Source organism: Cottoperca gobio, chromosome 2 (assembly GCF_900634415.1).
Source record: "Cottoperca gobio chromosome 2, fCotGob3.1, whole genome shotgun sequence".
NCBI classification, from domain to species: Eukaryota; Metazoa; Chordata; class Actinopteri; order Perciformes; family Bovichtidae; genus Cottoperca; species Cottoperca gobio.
Window position 1 is genome coordinate 3,511,850 of NC_041356.1, and position 18,762 is coordinate 3,530,611.

At 44.3% G+C, this 18,762-nt stretch overlaps 1 protein-coding gene across 1 annotated transcript in view; it reads right to left on the reverse strand.

The window, feature by feature from the left end:
- Positions 1-884: 884 nt before the first annotated feature.
- Positions 885-18,762, reverse strand: part of LOC115020241 (fidgetin-like) — a 33,601-nt gene continuing 15,723 nt past the window's right edge. Inside the window, exon 4 of the mRNA XM_029450197.1 lies at positions 885-6,761. Within this exon, the coding sequence (XP_029306057.1) occupies positions 4,504-6,761 (2,258 nt within the window). The 3' untranslated portion in view covers positions 885-4,503. The remainder of the gene's footprint in view (positions 6,762-18,762) is intronic.

Genomic DNA, 18,762 nt, shown 5'->3' on the forward strand with positions numbered 1-18,762 from the left:
CTCACACGCATGTATTTTGTGCTCAAACCTTCGAATTACATATGAAACTAAAAAGGCTTTCCATGAAAGTGTGCTCCCTGATTTAGATAATAACTTGCCTTCGATGATATATCCTGTATCTCTCCCCCTGCTGAGTCGAGCCGAGACCAACTGCAGCTCAGTGAATACAACTTATTTACAGACCAGCTTGCTGCTTCAGTATTTATGAAGCTTCGAAAAAATAAGAAATTAAAAAAGGAGAGCAAAATGATCTTCTTACTGGTTGTCTCTAACTCTGAAAGAAAAAAACATCAGCTTGAAATGTTATGGACAAAAAGAGCGTGTGTCATAGTTTATTTCTGATCATGGCTATAGCATGTTTCAAAGTGGAGAAATAAAGAAAACAGCAGCCCTCGCTGCACTCTGACCTCTTGTGAAGCGTTTGAGTTTTCACAGATAATTATAGAGGCTATACAGCAGCTTCCCACAGCTCACTGCCAGCTATATAATGATACCTTGGAAATGCAGTGGGCTAATGCACATCATTTTCATTAAGAGTACTCACATAATCCAAATTCTTTGTGATGGAAAAAGATAATTAATGCTTTAATGTTTTGGTCTTGCCACTCTTACCACAGCAAGAGAAATGAATTGTTACATTTTAATGAGAGAAGCGACAGCGCCAGCTTCCTGCGCAACACGGATGATTTTATAATTGCACACAAGGGTGACTAACTCAAGGCTCATTAAGACGATTTTTCAGCTGGGCTATTTTGTGGCAGGGCAATACATATATATTTTTTCCATTTTACCGATAAATAAATTCTGTAATTAATCATTTTTTTTATTCATCTCTCACACGTTAATGTGTCCAGTGACATAAAAAAAAAGACATATACAAGATATAATCTCCCAAGAAAATGTCTTTAATGAATTGTTTGTTGCTGCTTGTACCTAAGATTACATGAAAATACATTGACTGCAAGTATGGCAACATATTCACACATATAAACAAGTGGTGCATTTTGTATTGTATGTATAAGTATGTACAACAGAAACACGTTACACTCTGGTTTAAAGTTGTGCAAGTGTGTTATATATACTAACAATTTATAAAATTCAACACACTAAATAAAAAAAAGAAGAGTGTGCCCACGTATATACACATTCACACGCGCACAACCACAGTAGTTCACAAAAGATTAAAGCAAATGTATTGGATTATACATTTCCAGGTCACCTATAGGTCGACCCCAACCCTTCCTTCCTCACAAATCGCTTGTGAGTGTGTTTTTGACGTCGGTGTAAATCTGTGTGTGTGTGTGTGTGTTTCGCCTATAGCTCCGATCTGACACACAGTGACACACACATACACACTAGGCTATGCTGCAGCCTGCGGTTGCACCATCAGCTAAATGTTTTAAGTACAGTCATCTGAGGTAGACTGCGCAAAACTTCCTGGTGTTATTCTCTCCACTTCATTTTTATTATTTTTTTTTTCTCTCAATGCATTTTTCACAAATGTCTGACATTTGGAAAGACGTAAATCAAAATACCACGTGTGTTCTGTAGCCATGAGGTAGAAATGCTTTAAAGAAGAACTCTAGCATCCATTTGAAGAAAGGTTTCAAAAGAAAAGAAAAAGAAGCTAGATTTAAAACACCATGTAGAAAAAAGGTCAAGACAAAAGAGCCACAAAACACGCAACAAACAAGCGTAGCGTTGAACGATGTGTTTCAAGTCGTTTGTTCGTCGGCTGTGGAGAACGGAGGGGGGAGAGAGAACGCCTGTGCTGTTGTTGTGTGCTCTGAAGTGCATTAGTAGGTTTCTCTGTCTAAAGGGACTCTCTCTCCAGAGGATTTGCTGACAGAAGGAATTCTGGTACAGATTGTTTTGAGGGTGCTTTTCTGACGGACCACTCTGCTTCCCCCCTGTGCTGCCGCCACACTGCCTGGCTGTCTTTCCTTTTCCGTCAATTTTGCTGACGCTCAGCAGAACTTTTCCAACCACATCAGGTGCTGCACTGATGCTGCCTTGACCAGAGATAGCAACGCAGAGTGGGCCTGGACATACAGTATGTAGCTCCTACTTCACTGCTATTATATTTAAGCAAAAAATAAAAACAGGATGTACAATAAAAGTGTATAACTGATCATCGGTTCAGACAAATTAAACCTCCTTCAGGATAAATACCAGACAGACAAAGCAAATACATTTCAACAAAACAATATTACACACAAAATGCTTTAGTGCACATACATTAAACTATCTTAAGTACTCCTGTGTCACAGCAGAGGAGCTAACGGACAGCTTGTTACACGGTGACAAGGAAGGGAAAGAAATACATTCCAATGCAACACAATGGGCAACAGATAACCTTCAGGGATGAAGGACTTTTAAGACTCGAGCCACAATTCCGCACTCATGTTACAAAGCTTTTACAAAGTGTGTATCCGAATGCATTTAGATGCCATCTGTGTAAATATAATGAACAATAAAACTGATCAATACAGTTACAGACAAGAAAGAATTGTGTTTGAATTGGTTTAGTTCGTCATTTTGGATAAAACATATTTGATTCAAATTGTTTCTGTTTGTGAGTCAATCAATCAGAATTGCTATTATGAAATGACCTCTGACCTCCAGCAAAAACACTTTCCCCACTTGTAAAAAATATAGGCATGTAAGATATGGATGAATGACCTTGTCTGATTTAAATTACAGCACTGGCATCCAATTCTACAGATAATCCAGTTTAAAAACAGCTAAACAGTGTGAGTGACAAGGCAACTTTGCAAAATCCGTATTTCCATATCTAGGTTGTGACACCTGTTCAACAACTAGGAGGATATCTGGAATGAGCTAGTTCACTGTTATGAAAACAGATTTTCCTTGAACGCAACAGATGAGCTGCTTACTGATCTCCAACACAGCTTTTCTGGCTGAAATCAACCGGAGTAAACTTATTAAAATGACAATAAGTCAAACATTTAATTCACACAAAGAGATACAGTAAATAGTCTTTGATCACTGTGATTTAAAAAGAGTAGTCTGACATTTTGGGAAATACGCTTATTTACTTTCTTGCCCGAGAGTTAGATGAGAAGGTCGATACCACTTTCATGTTTGTCCTTTCAATATAATGCTGCAGCTCGTTAAGGGTTAAATAAGCAAAATATAAATCAGATTTTGATACCTTCTGACAGAGCTAGCTGTTTCCCTGCTTTCAGTTGTTATGCTAAGCTAAGCTAACGGCTGATGGCAGTAGCTGGATCTTTTCATTTAACTCTCAGTAAGAAAGTCAAATTGGTGTATTTCCCAAAATAATTCCTTTACATTTTTTGGAGGTGTTTTTAGCATCAAGTTGATCCACGTCAGAGAGTACATCTCCCCTCACTGACAAATGAGCTGATATTTTGCGGAGAATTTAGCTGACAAACTGATGGAGCCTCCATGCAGCCTAACCCTATAGCCTAGATAGCGTAATATAAACAATGTTGATTATGGTTGTTTTAATAAATATACAACACCATCACCCCAACACCTGCTCTTCTCATAAAACCCCATAACCAAACAGCTGGGTGACAGCTTTGAGGTTTTTTAAATTTTCTTTTTTTCTTTTTTTTTTTAAGCAATGACAAAAAGCTTCAGGATTGGTCAAGTAGAAACAGGTAACTAAAGCACCTGCTGTGAGGAAATAAAAAAAGAAATACTGTTTTACTCACTATTGATTATGTTCCATCATTCCAGAAAATATCTAGTACATTCATTGTCACCTCTTTGCTATTTATCCTAGCCAGATGAGGTAAACCTAACACTGCTTCGCTAAAACATAAACTGCCAAACCCCCTTGGATTCACCTCTCAGATCTTAGTGCTTTTTCATCAAGATATCTTGAGGTACTGTACAATTCACAAACGCTTTCCTGAGTTTTGTTTGTTACGCTTGTTTGTTTTGCAGACACAGGAGAGATAAGTGCGCGTCAGGGCCCAGACTACTGCCGCCCTGATGGATTACTGCTCTTAGCAAGACAATAAAGAATGATTGACCACCACCGATGGCAACTGTCATTCTCTGTTTTTCAGACTCACAGCTGAAGTTTTAAAGCTCTTAATAATCATCAGCTCATGCCATGAATGTAGATTGTGAGGCAAATAAACAAAGAAAATCAGAAAGCACCACTTCAGGCACTTGGATAGCCAACTAAATGTCAAGAACAAGAACATAACAATATATATATACACAGACACTGGGGCGTCTCTTCTCAAGCCAACTTGCTTGCAATGTGTAAACAATGCCTGGCTTTCTGGAGTGTCAAGCATTCAAACTAAAACTCTTGCTCATTAACTGCAAAATTGCCAGTTGTCTCATCAAACCAGGTCTCTCGGTGCGTCTAAACCCTGCTTGCGAGAACTCAGTGGGCTTGTGTTGGCCTTCTGTGTGCCTTTCCCTCCAGCACAATGCTTCTGCCCTGAGGGGAGGAATTGTGTATGCCTCTTTTTCTCAAGGGCGGAATCTATCTTTTCACTGGCTGCAGCCGAACATTTTGTTCCACTCAGTGTACGTGTCAATCTCTTTCTGTGATATACTGGCTTGGAATTTACAAAAGACACTCTCAAAGTCCTGGTAGGTGAGGGGCCTGACCTGTCCCCGGGGCATCATACCCGACATGTCCATGCCCTGTGCAGAGACGTGTAACAGACCTACGAGGGCCTCCTGACAGAGTCTGGCCAGGTCCAGTCCAGAGAAACCTTCGGTATGCTGGACCAGCAGCGCCAGCTCCTCCTCGCTCAGGCAGTATTTGTGCTGAGATTGAACTAGGAGCTGGCTGACGATCTGGTGTCGGGCTGCGCCGTCCGGCAGAGGCACGAGGACCCTCCGAGCATAGTACCTGCGCAACCCTTCATCCATGTCCTGAGGTCTGCTTGTGGAGCAAACCACCAACACTTGGTTGCCTCCGTCCTCGCCTGAGCCCATGAGAAGGGAGTCCAACTGGGCGAGTAGCTCCCCCTTCAGCCGGTTGATGGGACTCTCTTCGCTGAGGTGAGCTGACAGCAGCATGTCCACCTCACTAATGAACAGTACGGAAGGCTGCCGGCAGCGCGCCACCAGGAAGGATGCACGAATGATTTTTTCTCCCTCTGCCAGCCACTTGGTGGCCAACGTGGAACCATTGAGCTGGAGGAACGGTGCCCCTAGCTGGCTGGCCAGGCAGCGCCCCAGCAACGTCCTGCCACTGCCCCTGGGGCCAAAAAGCAACACGCAATGTGGGGCCGGGCCTAAGCTGCTGAACATGTCCGGGCGCAGAATGGGCCACAGGACCTCTTCCTTCAGGGTTGCCTTGGCTAGTTCTAGTCCTGCAATGTCACTCCAATCCACTGGGGGCCCCTGCTGAACGATTTCAGAGGTAACCATGTCGAGGAGGTGAGGGTCACTGGTTTTTAGCTGCTCTTCAGCAGGCCGGGAGGAGGAAGTGGATGAGGAGGAGGTAGGCCCTGGTGCTGAGTGGGAGAGGTGGAGACGGTGTTCATCAGCACCTTGCTCACTGAGGGAAGGGGAGGTGAAGCTGGCAAGGGAATCTGTTGAGCGGGAACCCCCTAGGGTGGAGGTGACGTAGGCTGGTGGAGTCAGTGGCCCACCTGTTGCCTGGCTGCTGTACTTCCTCTGCTGCTCGGAGGACATTGTGGACTGCTTCTGAGGATTAAAAGACGACTTTTCAGCACTTCTGTCGAATCCACTGGCGCTGTTGGAGCCTCCGTTTGCGCTGCTGCTGTCAGCTATCCTGTACATGGGGCTCTCAGCGGAGCTCCGAGCCTGGCCATAGCCAAAGTTACCATAAGCGGAGTCTATCTCTCCCTGGCCTGTCATGTAGAAGGCTTTTCTCTTCAGTGAGTTGGAGGAGCTACCGTTGAGAGGAGTGGGGGCGATTGGGGTCAGGTTGTGGCTCTGGTATGGGTATCCAGGTAAAGTAGAAGAGGGGGGAAGAGGTGTAGGTGCAGCAATGCCTGAGGGGAGGTATGATGATGGAGGGGGTGCTCCTCCAGGGCTGTATCCTGGCCCGACAGAGCTCTGTGCCGGGTAGCCTGCTGGGGGGTAATTATAACTAGACAAGTTGGGGGAGCCTCCGTTGTACGCTGGGACTAAAGTGGGGTGGGAGGGCGGCGGAGGGGGTGGCTGCAGGAGCCCAGAGCTATGCAGTGGGGAGGGAAGTGCTGGGGCGGGGGCAGACTGGGAGCTGTAACTACTGTGCAGGTAGGAGCTGCTGTACGGAGGGCCGTATTCCTGAGAGGGCATGGAGGAGGAGTGGAGCGCGGTGGCTGTGTGGCTCCCACAACTGCTGCTGGAGTAGCTGGGCTCACTCAGGGTGCTGGAGGCAAGGCCCGGGGAGCTGCACATGCCAGACACCACGTCTGAGGCCACCGCCACCCCTCCCTTTCTGATGGAAACCCCTTCTGGGATGCAGCTCATGGGGTAGACGCCGTCCTGCCAAGGCTCTGATTCACCTTTCCGTCCGTTCATCACCCCCTGGACCTCTGAATAGGAGCCCGGCATCTCCAGAATACCGGAATACTTCTCGGCATACTTCTTGAGCAGGTTGGAGGCGGTGAGGGCTGAGATGTCGTCATTGGCCCAGGCGTACTGGTAGGTGGCTGAGCGCTGCAGGTGGCCAGGCACCGCCCTGTAGGCCTCAGCCTTGTGGGCTGGCGAGCGCGTGGTGGAGGATATGTCGAAATGCTGTTCGGCCCACTGGCTGTGCTCGGGGGTCCACTGCATCTTTAAGCCTGAGAGATAAGGAGACATAGACAAGCCCGCATTAACACATTGACACTCTTAAATCATCTTAGCAATAATTAAAATGGCAACACCTTCAAATTGCCTGGGATGCTCAATTAAAAAGGTGATATTTATGTGGAGGCTAGTGCTCTTCATTTCTATCTATTTATTTTTCTTCTTGATACATATCATGAGAGGGTTTTTGTGTCCAACTGCACCTGAATTGCTAATTTCTACAGATCATAAGAAGGACAGAGTATATCGTGGTGTACAGAGGGTTGTGGGATGGCTGGTTACGGCAGCCTAATGCACCCTGGCCAGACCAATAAGACAGAGGCATTGAGGGTCACTCTATAATCCCCGGCTCATCTGAGGTGGCTGGAGATGGGTTTGAAAATGCGCCTCGCCGAGTACCACAAAGCAACACACACCCATACACATCCACCCCCCTCTGCTCATGATGCTTTCATCGAACACACACACACACACGTTTAAAAAAAAAAAAAAAAAAAAACTATCTCTGCCTGCACTCAAGCGTGCTGACGTGCACGCGCACACATGCACACACGCGCACACACACACACACACACACACACACACACACACACACACACACAAGCTCACATCCACTGACCCAGACGGACAAACACAGGCACGCACACAGGAGCTGTAGCGAGCAATGAATTACAACACATTGTGTCTCAAGCTTAGTTCCTGTCTGCACAGCTCCACCTTGACCTCCTCTCTCTCCACCGTTCTCTTTACCTTTCTGTCTGCCTCTCTTCTTCATGCCTCCCTACCGCCTTGTCTTTGCTTTTTTTCATCATCCATTTTCCACCTCCCCTCCTGCTAGATCCCTCTTTATTTCTCTTTACCTCCTTTTATTCTGACTCCATCTATTTCGATTTATATCTCTCCTTTTCATTCCCTTTCTTCGTGGCCACCCCTCCTCTTATTTACTCCCTCTGTGCTTGCTTCGCCTCCCCCCCCCCTCCCTCGTTCCTTGCTCCATCTCATCTCAGACACACTCACCTGGCTCTCCCCTTTATTGCCTCGGGAGGCTGGAGAGCCACTGTTTCCTTTAATCCCAGCCAATGCCATCTGCAAACACTGACAGTCACACAGCGACTCCATCGTTGTCTCACTATCAAAGCCGTGGCGCTATCAAAGGCTGGACGGGGTGTAATCACAGCAGCCGCACGGCAGATTGAACCCCGTTTGATTTGACTTAGTGCACACAAATAAAGGATAATATTGGTGTCATTTAGGCTGCTTCCTCCGACTTATTGACTGGCTGCGGTTACATGTAGAGATCCACAGTTGGGGGTCTGGTGAGCAATGCCTGCTTCAGAATTGGTTTATGTGTGTGTTTCTGTGCTTGTGTGAGTCAAGCAGGCATGCACAATACAATCCATTCATAGAGAAGCAAATCTTCCCTTCCTCCCATCCATTTATCCTACTGCAAACACAGACATACACAAAACAAAGCAGGCACACACGTTCACACTCTCTTGCTCTCTTTTTCCGAGGCCCTGTGTTTGTTTGGTAACAACACAGAGAGGGAGGGGGGAATCCCCAGACTCCTATTTCCTCTCTGATTTTCCTCTCTAGCCATCTCTCGGCAGACGCCAGTGGCTAATTAGCAGAATGGCGATCTGCTAATTGTGTTAATTTACAACATTTTAGCCGAGGGGAGTCTAGCAAGGGCTGGCAAGCCTGTCACCCTCCCAGTGCTGTGAGCAGGGAACGCCTCAGACAAAGAGCTGAGCGGAGGAAAGTTGTATTAGCTGGGAGGCTCCTTTAATATTGAAAAAGATTAAGTGGAAGCAGCATTATAAAAGGGCAGTATTTCAAGGAGAAAATTACAAGTCAGAAACACTGGGCAAAATAAGAGAAAATTAGGCTTCAGGCACAATACAGGTTTCACAATCCTTCTATAGCAGCCATTATATTGTAAAGTGCTTTTAGGGTTGCATTCTCATGCTATGTTTGATTATATGATCTCTAGCCAGAAGCAAAATGCTCATTTGGCAGTGCACATGGATTCTCTATTATTTCTACATTATCTCATTAATAGATAATAGCAGTGGGAGAGCCGTGGCAAAGGCTGGAAACCAGACTCATCTATGTCTACAGACAGCAGTATATGTCACTGCACGTCTTTTCACAGTCTATAGTCTTGGAGGTTTGCAGACGCACAGGCCGGCTTTGAAACGGCTTCATTGATGCGGTGACGATCTACCATGTGTCTCTTGATTCTGCTGCGGAAATATCCGCCTTCACTTGTCATTTTGTGGAACATTCAGTAATCTAATTCTTTTGACCACCGCTAGTGAACAAGATATCACAGCAATGTCGTCAAGCAGTTCACCTTGGCCTTTTCTGAGTGTGGAGTTGCTGTATTCTGGCTTGATATTGCAGTCACTGCCAGCCTGCCTGTATTTTCACTGCTCTCTTTTTGACACAGTCGACATTTTACTACACAGCTAACGCAAGTGGAGTATCAGGTTTAAGCTAGCTGGTGACTTAGCCAAAACTAGCCTTAGCTAAAGGGAAATTAACTAACTTTTTACTTTGGCTGTAATTATTTTGTGAAAAATAAACATTTTCATGAACCAACATTTTGGTAATTCAGTTAGCTATCCCATATAAATGAGGTAGAAGCTAAAACCAGTCATTACGGAGAAAGAAAACAGGTAAAAAGCAGCTAGCCTAGCTTAACAACTTAGCAGCAAATGGCATCAATTTATTAAATAGCATTGATTTATCAATTTCAAGATAAATATAAATAGTATGCATTAATACAATACTATACAAATATAAATAAGTAACATTTAATTATGATTTTCAGTTAAATATTAAAAAATGAAGTTTATTTTCTTAAACAGGCTTGTTCAACGTTGTCCAAATCATTGTTTGTGTAGTATGTTAATTCAGCATTATGGTAAAAAATATACAACTAACATTTAATCTCCAAATAAAAAACCTGTCAAAAGTGAAGTGATTTTCGTCTGCTAGTGCAATCCGAGGCGATACGGCACATTTCGCAATAAGGTCGGTTCAAGACAATAATCAGTTGATTTAACGCATCTCCAGAAAAAGAAACGCCGCACTGCGTTGTAAACAAGTGAAGATATTATGACGTGTTAAGATGGATGTGTGTTTGCACTGTCATGATGAATTGGTCGGTTTAGGCGTACAGAGAAATGGATGGAGAAAAAAGAAGAAAGGATGGAGGATGGAGAGGGGTGTGACCAGGGAGAGAGGCAGCATGCTCTGGAAGGAGACGGGGGGGGGGGGGGGGGGTGGAGGGGTGGTAGCAGAAAAACACAACATAAAACAATCCTTCTGAATCCCACACACTCTTCTCTCCACACAGTTTGACACTCCATCAAACTGCGATATGTCCTCCGTTTAAAGAAACACGAATCTTTCTAATTCCATCATTAATAAAGATAACATATATAAAAGAGTGTGTCAGGCTCCATCAGGGCTTTCATCTCTTCTATAATGAGGTTAATGCAGGGACGCAGTGATTACCCCAGCAATGCAAATGAAGGCCAAATGATAACTTGCACTATTTAAATAAGGTAATAGCGATTACTCTACGTTATTCAAATGAGGACAGATACTTTGAACTGAGCGCTTTGAACTCGCTGCTCCTTCTCCAAAACATATGAAAGAGATGGAGGAGGATTGACTTTGGAATCATTCAGTGTGTATCCTCTTAATTCAATGTGATGTAAACCAAGGGCAATGAGCAAAGCAAAGTCACTAAGTGTGCAGGATGGGCGGAGGTCCACGAGCGAAATGTTTAAGGTAGGCCGACTCACTACACTCCCCTTCACTCATTTTGAAAAGACCTTGCAAGTCATTGAAAATTCCTTGAATAAAATGACATAAACATGCATTATAATGTTATTTTTTGGATGGTAATGAAATTAAAAACTGCTCTGAATGCCACCCATTCATTTCCCAAAACTATCAAGGCACCTTTCTTGTTTAAAATATGAAAAGCAAATCTGTTAATACTGAAATGAGTCCTGGCTGCAGTAGCCTTCGTCAGTGTGACAGGATTACATGTACAGACTAAGCACTTTTCTAAAGTAGCTGAATTCTTTCCATTCATTCTTTTATATTTTCTTCACCTCTATGGTGCTGCGAGCTCACAGCACATCCTTTATTTGATTTCCCCCCCACAATCTTTCAAGGGTTTTAAGGCCTTGGGGAAATTTGCAAAGCATTTGGATGGACACATGCAGTAAAGTGTGCGTTGCAGAGAGAGAACGGAGGGAGAGAGATCGTGCACTCAGCTGAAACAACATCCAACAGAAATATTCTCCACTTTCTGAAGCGTCAAGTCTGCCAGCGCTTTTTTTCTTTCTTCTTCTTCTTCTTCTTCTTCTTCTTCTTCTTCTTCTTCTTCTTCTTCTTCTTCTTCTTCTTCTTCTTCTTCTTCTTCTTCTTCTTCTTCTTCTCCTCCTTGTCCAGCCTCCACATAGAGAAGCCTAATCATTCTCATTACACTCGGCGTCCATCTGCATCAACAGAGCTGCCTATTACTGTGCGTGTGTGTATGTGCAGTAAACAGCTCTTTAGAGAGAGCTAATGAGCTCTTTTAAGTCTGTCCGCTGTGTGATTCTGCAAGCGGGGTGTCAGAGCAAACTGCCCATTTTGGTAACGTCATAATTAAGCCATGTGTGGAAAAGAGATGCCTGTACACACGCCGACATGCCCACACACACAGGACGTACGCATGTGTGAACTTCTTTGTCTCTCTAACATAAACAGACACTGAAGACCTTCAAAAACAAACTATCATGTCAGATTTTTATAAAAAAACACACCTGCCTCCGACTGAGTGTAGGAGGACAAGGAGCCGCATGACAAGCGATAACTTCATCAAAAGAGACCTGTTTCCACACACCACCGGGGAAATCTAACCAGTTATTCAAATCCTTATCAAATACACCAGAGGGCATCTTTTAACCTCTAACTCACTGCATAAAAAACCCTGAATGTGCACTGTATGTAGCTATTGTTTCACATGTGTGTGTATTCTCATGCGCGCAGGCCTTGCGTGTGTTTGACAACCTCCGGATCGCCTTGTTAATGAGTCCAGCACACTGTGACTAAGCCACGGGCTACGCTGTATTGGCACACAACCTACAGTAGAGAGTCAAATAATGTGATTAGGTCCTCCAAAAGGCAATTAATTATGAAATTAGTCATGAGCCTGTGTCACACACACACAATCAAAACTCTCTCGCTGCGTTCAGCTCTTCCGAGCAACAGTTAAAAGGAGAAAAATGTACAAAGATTGAGTTATTAGCAGACTTGATTTGTTTAGAATTGAGTCAAAAATGAAGAAAAAAGACACATTTGTAAAACTAAGCTCCTCTTCCATCCCCCTGTGAGACAACAAAACTGTTCTCCAAGCCAGACTTTTCCTCTGAAAACAACCAACAAGCCTGAATCCGCGTCTTTGAAGCCAGCGATTCAAGCTCAGCCACAGCTTACCATTACAACGTCGCAAAGCAACGACAACAACAACAACAGATAAGAGAGTAAACAGAGCAAGTTCAAAGTCTAGACGGCGAGCAGTGACCGGGAGAGATGAGCTGTCACTAACTCAAAGACAGTAAGGGGGGAAAAGAGATTGCTGTAAAGATGACAGCTCAGAGATATAAGGATATTTGACAAATGACAGCATCTTTAAAAAAAAAAATCTAATATTCATTGTAATCTGTGATCTTTGACCTCGTGAAGTTTTCGCTGCTCCGACCATCAAACTTTGAAATGTCTTTGTGAAATACGGAGTAAAACAAAAAAAAGGATTGAGCTTAAGAAATAGGCTTCATTCTGGGATGTAAAAGAAATATTAGGGTATATTTAATGATGACTAAATTTAGCTCGCAGGAGAAATCAGACTATATTCCAGAGGCGTATCATCGTCACCCCTGCCTGCCAGTATCAGATCTTCCTGCGAGCTGTATAAATTGACACTGTCTAAATTTCCTTTTACTAGACAGACTATTGAATGGGTGGGTTAAATGGGTAGGGCGCAGTTAAACAAATGCTCCGGATCAAGGAAATTGTGCGTGGCTTCTTTTGTCATTCAGAGAGGAAATTGAGAGATATTCGGCGGGGGCTCGGAGACGCTAACGCATGGCATTCATCTATAATGCACTCGGCCTGTCCGTCAGCTACTCCATTTCCTGTGACTAGCGCAGCGTGCCTAATCACCCGGCTCGACGCGGGGTTCCTTTCTCAAAGACAGCCCTGCACACACACACGCACACTCACGAGCGGTCACACAGGCAAGAATGAAGACAGACACACGCAGGACACACATGAGCCCGCTGAGGCAAACAGATTATTCTTATCTGGGGAGGAAAACATCTGTAAAGACTCGGGACAGATGCACGTACGTGTGATCAGTGAGAGAGACGGACGTGGCTGAAAGAGAAAGACACGTCATGTGATCGGGGACATGTTGTAGCTCCCGTTTCTCTTATTGAGGTTTGAAGTTAGACGAGAGGATGAACTGTGGCCAAAGATTCCTCTTCATTATTAGCTCATTATGAATCTATAAAGCCTCAGCACACAGTTTATTAAGCTAATAAAGCCATTAGCAACTTCAACAAGCCATCATTTATTAAGCTTTTATATTACTGTGGTTTGATTATTCTCATTTCTAATCTATAAAGCATTAACAGACGTATGACTCACACTCTACATAGTGGATTAAAGGTTTATAAACTGGCTTAAATCATCTATTAACATCAATAAACAACTTATTAACTTTATGAATACATGAGAAGCGACTTATAAATCCTTATTAAAATAATAAACTCATGTATTGATTCATGTTACTGATCTATAAACATTATTAAACCCTTTATTAACCTAATAAAGTCATTAGATAAACATATAAACCTTCTCTAAGGTACAGTTTATATGAAGTGTATATGTTGTTGCTGATGCCAGATTTAGTGAATTAATTATTAGTACATATTGGCCTGGCTGAAGTTGTCAGTAGACAAAGTAAATAAGTTGAAGACGCCCGTCGCTCTGCAGTGTGCAGCTGATCTACATGCAGCTCTGAGCTGCTGCTACCTGAGGAGCAGATCTGTCCGAGTGGCCCTGAGGTTAACATGAGCCACATACTATCGATACTCCTCTGACGCCCAGATCCATACCTGTGAACCACCACCACTTTGTTTACCTGTGTGTTCAGTAATTAAAATAGATTTCTGAGAGGAGGCCTAATCCTTTTAGAAATGACATCGATCCTGCGACCAATGAGAGAAAGCCGCGGTGCAACTTTGTCGGGGTTCTTCCCTCTCCCCTGTCCATACGAGCCGCGTTGAGGACGCTCTCGCCCCTTCCTCCTCCATGGAAAACTTTGGAAAGTCCTCGACATGAAGGACGTCATTTAGGGCCAGGCCAGGGGGGGGGGGGAGGGGAGGGCAGGGGCTGCAGTAGAGGGGTGTCAGGTGGAGATAATAGAGAGGAAGCCTCTAACCTCGCCTAAAGCTGTCCGTCTTCGTAAATAAAATGAGATAATTATTGAGTGAACAACATTATACGCCTACACTCTTTCTTCTACACCCCCCCCCCCCCCCCCTCCTGCCAGCTCAGTTGTAAATCTCAACAAACACGGTGCTTTTGGACATTAAGTGCTCACTAAGCACAGTGGATGCATCATATTTCAAGAGCAGGCGTTGTGTGGGTGAGGAGCTGGGGAAAATGGAGTGTAATGGTTATCCATTATCTTATACGGCAACAGCGGCAATGATCATTTTCAAGTGACTCATTTCTGGAAGTACCTATCTATTGGCCACTTCGAGAGAAGACTTTGATGGCTAATCCAAAACAACTATTCAGAGGTCATTTACTGCAGCAGCGCCGAGACACTCGGCACAAGAGAACGTTCCAGCCTCCCTCATTATTCAAATACAATCCTCAGGAAGATCCACATCACAAACAGCGGCGCCGCAGCCCCAGAGTGGGCGATTACCTACACAGCATACTCCGGTCCAGAGTGGAAACATTAACCATGCATCAACAAATGAATATATCACAATCCAAGTAAGAGTTTGAAAGCACAAGAGATATTTGTCATGGATATTAAATAGTGATACTGGAGTGTATTAACATATCAATGATCGCACTTGTGGGAAAAGCTTCAAAAAGTATCCAGATGCAAGTCGTGCCTGCGCGAGAACTTTTATATTATTCAATCATATTGTATTATTCTGCAGAGCTAAATGTATTTTAAGAAGTGTAGGTGTTTGTTTGTGTGGTCTCGGCTCCACATGAATGGTTACTTAACACCACGCTGATTTCCCCTCAGCAGTTAGAGGAAAACCAGCCGATGCTCGATGATGCATCGCCGTGTTTGTTGCCGCCAGGCTGTGTGTATGTGTGTGCATATGTCTCTGTGTGTGCGTGTGTGTGTGTGTTATCATCGCTGGCACGTAGACAGACAGCCCAGGAGTGACTGCCGGAGTGTCACCATCTGTGGATGCATTTATGTCTGTCTGCACCGGGCTGTGTGTGTCTCAGTGTGTGTGTGTGTTTATGTGTGTGGGTGTTTTGGATAGGAGGGTGTGTGTGTGTGTGTGTGTATGTGTGTTCACTCAGACAGTAGACTGGACTACGGCTCCATAGTTTGCTACTTCTACAACAGCAGGCCGACTCGGTGCCAAATACTAACGACACTGCAAAAAGGATGAGAACTATTTATTTTTTTATATTCTTTAAAAGAAGTAAAGCTAAAGAGCTTAGAAAATTCCTACAATAATCTTAAAGTAAATAAATAAAACTGACAATGTAATTAAAGAAAAGTACCAAATAGAATCGTTTTCTACGCCGCTAAAGGACTTGTTAAGATGGATTTTTGCAGTGCATGAAGTTCTTGGCAAGCAAGCGAGATTAGAGTTGAACAGCAGTTGGTGGAGATTAAAGCCCGCCGTGAGTGGCACACGTGCGAAGGTGTGTGTGCATGTGTGTGTGCGCGCCTGTGGTGTGTGTGTGGATTACTGAAGAGGCCCTGGCTGGGATAACCTCTACCCCCAGCCTGTGAACTCGCAGGATCCTTCACGGTGCATGTTTGAAGTGTCAAATCCTGCACACTTCATATAGATTCTGCTAAGATCTGCCAACTCACGCAATCTCGCTGTGGCTCCAAAAAATAGGAAAAATGTGAAGTAGTCCCTCAGACTCATCAGGAGGGAGGGGAGGTTAAAGGTCATGGCTTCATGCATATAAATTAGAGATTATTTCCAGCCGATACGATGCCGTAGAACAACATAATCTAATTGACTATTGTAATACAACAAAAACAAAGTTCTGACTCTTCAAATGTCCATTTGTGTTTTATAGTAAAGTACATTGAAAAACCTTTATTGAAAAATTGCAATATCGGAGTGTGTCGATGCTGTTTGTTACGTCAATGAAAGACATTTGACTTTTGTTGTATTAACTTCCAATCATTCATCAGCCCCTATATGTATTGTGCGTAATATAAATGTATTGAACTACACAATACTTTGATCAGTTATCTGCCTACAATGAGTTGGGCAAAAACCTCGGAGTCATTTATCTTAATGTCACACCTTTGGCTTTGTGTGCCAGCAGAATACACAGGAAGTCGTGGTGTGAGAGGGGAACGGGAGGACACGTCTCTTAAGGTCATGCAGTTGGATTCAAACTCTAGCGATAGCTGCTATGAGCCATCAGGATGCCTCAACATGCCGTCAAGCTCGTCCTAAAGCTGCTTATTCTCCAGCTGAACCCACATGTGCCGAGTGTCTGCAGCTCCGGGTGTTAGGAGGGACGAGCGCTCAGGTATGACAGCGGCGGCGCGTGCACCTGAAGCCTCCGCGCATCTTTAAATCCACTGTGGCTCGCATTATGCTGGAATTCACACAGGTTGTCTAAACAGTCAAACATCGGATCAATACGCCCATCGATCGGTGGCATTGAGACTGAACTGTCCGTGTCGTGGGGGCGGCAGATTCTCACTCGAGCTCTCTGCAGGCCGCCGCCTGGAGGACGCACGTACACACATTTAGAGGGAGGTATAAGCACAAATGCACATATAGATCCGGTGTGGTGTTCACTACAAATATTTGCGAACGCGTGTATAGAGATTTGTGCTTCTGTCTCTCTACCCACTCGAGCAGAAACTCCTTGGGACACTTCCACACCAACACCAGTTCCTCTCATACGAGCAGATTCAGGTCCTGTCTGTTGGAGTCGGAGTGGTCTGCCAGCAGTGAGGGCATCCAGTCAGCTTCAGCAGCTGAATATCAAGCTGGCTGCCGCCGCGTCTCCCCGCGCTCAACTGACACAGTCGATAGCTCTGCATTATTCATGGGGACGGCGGGGGCCGATGAGATGGCCTCTCGCTGAGGGCTGGATTTCAACAGTCCCAAACTTTACAGCCGCTGGCGGACGAGTGACACCTTCAACAACTGCTTATCGTCAGCGAAAATGACAACGTGAGGCACGAGAAAGGGCACGCAACTTTAAAGAGTAGGCTGGGGGGGGGGGGGGGGGGGGGGGGCATTTGAATTTGTAAGCAAATTCAAAAGCACATTTTTTTGGTTTTGACTGTAAGCTTGACATGATAGTTTGAAGACAAACCGTTCACAATGAGGTGTTGGTGCCTTTTGAATCAAATGGAACAGAGCTAAAATAGCCCCACCCTGACAAGTAAAGTACATATTGTGACTCTCTTGTCAGCTCCTCTTGTTTGCTATCAAGTCAATAAACACGGATCACAAAGTTAACATGAAATCCTGAAGCGTCTAATAAAAAGAAAACAAATCATAATTTCAAATGTTGCTCATCCGTGTTTGCTGATTTCCATTACACACACTAAAGACATCAATTAGCTAAACTGCGTCTGTTCAAAAAAGAAGAGGGAGAAAAAAGAAGAAAGAAAAAAAAAAGGAGTTATTTGGAGTGAATCAAACAAGACCAAAGAGAACCAGAGGCAATAAGAAACGTCAGGCTGCTTGATATCAGATCTCGGAGGAGAAATTTGATGGGCACCGATGAGCAGAAGGCATCTCAGGAGAATTGGACAGAGGAGAGATTTAATGTGATCATAGGGGACGCTCATCTTTCAGGGAACGGGGTAATAATGAGCAATCAATAACGTCCTTAACAGAGTTAGAGCGAGTGGCTGACAGCAGATGTAAGGCTCCGGCTAACAGCCTACGTCTGATCTCACATTACCACACTGGATCTGGGTTTAACATGCACACACGTGCACGTACGCAAACACACGGCCAGGCGTACAGTATGTACGTACATGCGCGGACGACAGCATATGGACCAACACACCAACATATGGACACACATTTCCTTTCTGTTTTTCTCAGTCACCCACACACACACACCCACGCACACAAACCGTCTCACTCGCGCACACACACTCTCCTCAGGTGACATCCAGCAGCATTGTGTCACTGTCTATCGATCAATAGCTGTAATCACATTCGCAGGCGATGAACACAGTAGAAGGTACTGAGAACAAGGGCGTCTCCGTTTGTCTGTCGACGGCTGATTTCACGGGCTAAAATGACAACATCAGATACACTTACAAGGTAATAAAAAAACATGGAGTACTTACTCATAAAGTTAGTATTTAGCAGTATTTACTTCTATAGTAAATACAGCGTTGGACTCTGTTGTTCCTGTCTATATGGGTAACTGAGGTCAGAAGTGGGCGCGGGACGATATGAACATTTCATGTCATGATTATCCCGGACAAAATAATTGGGATGAATATTATTGCAATAATATGATATTATCCGGATGCTTAAAACTATTTTTTTAGTGAACATCCGAAATCAAACAAACTTAACTGCACTCCTCAACCATGATAGTGAGCGAGACAGCTTTCTCAAGTCGCTCGTGTGAGATATTCACGATAATCCCGATAAGGGGAAATTCCCCACGATCAATTTATTGTGAGTGATTTTTATCGCG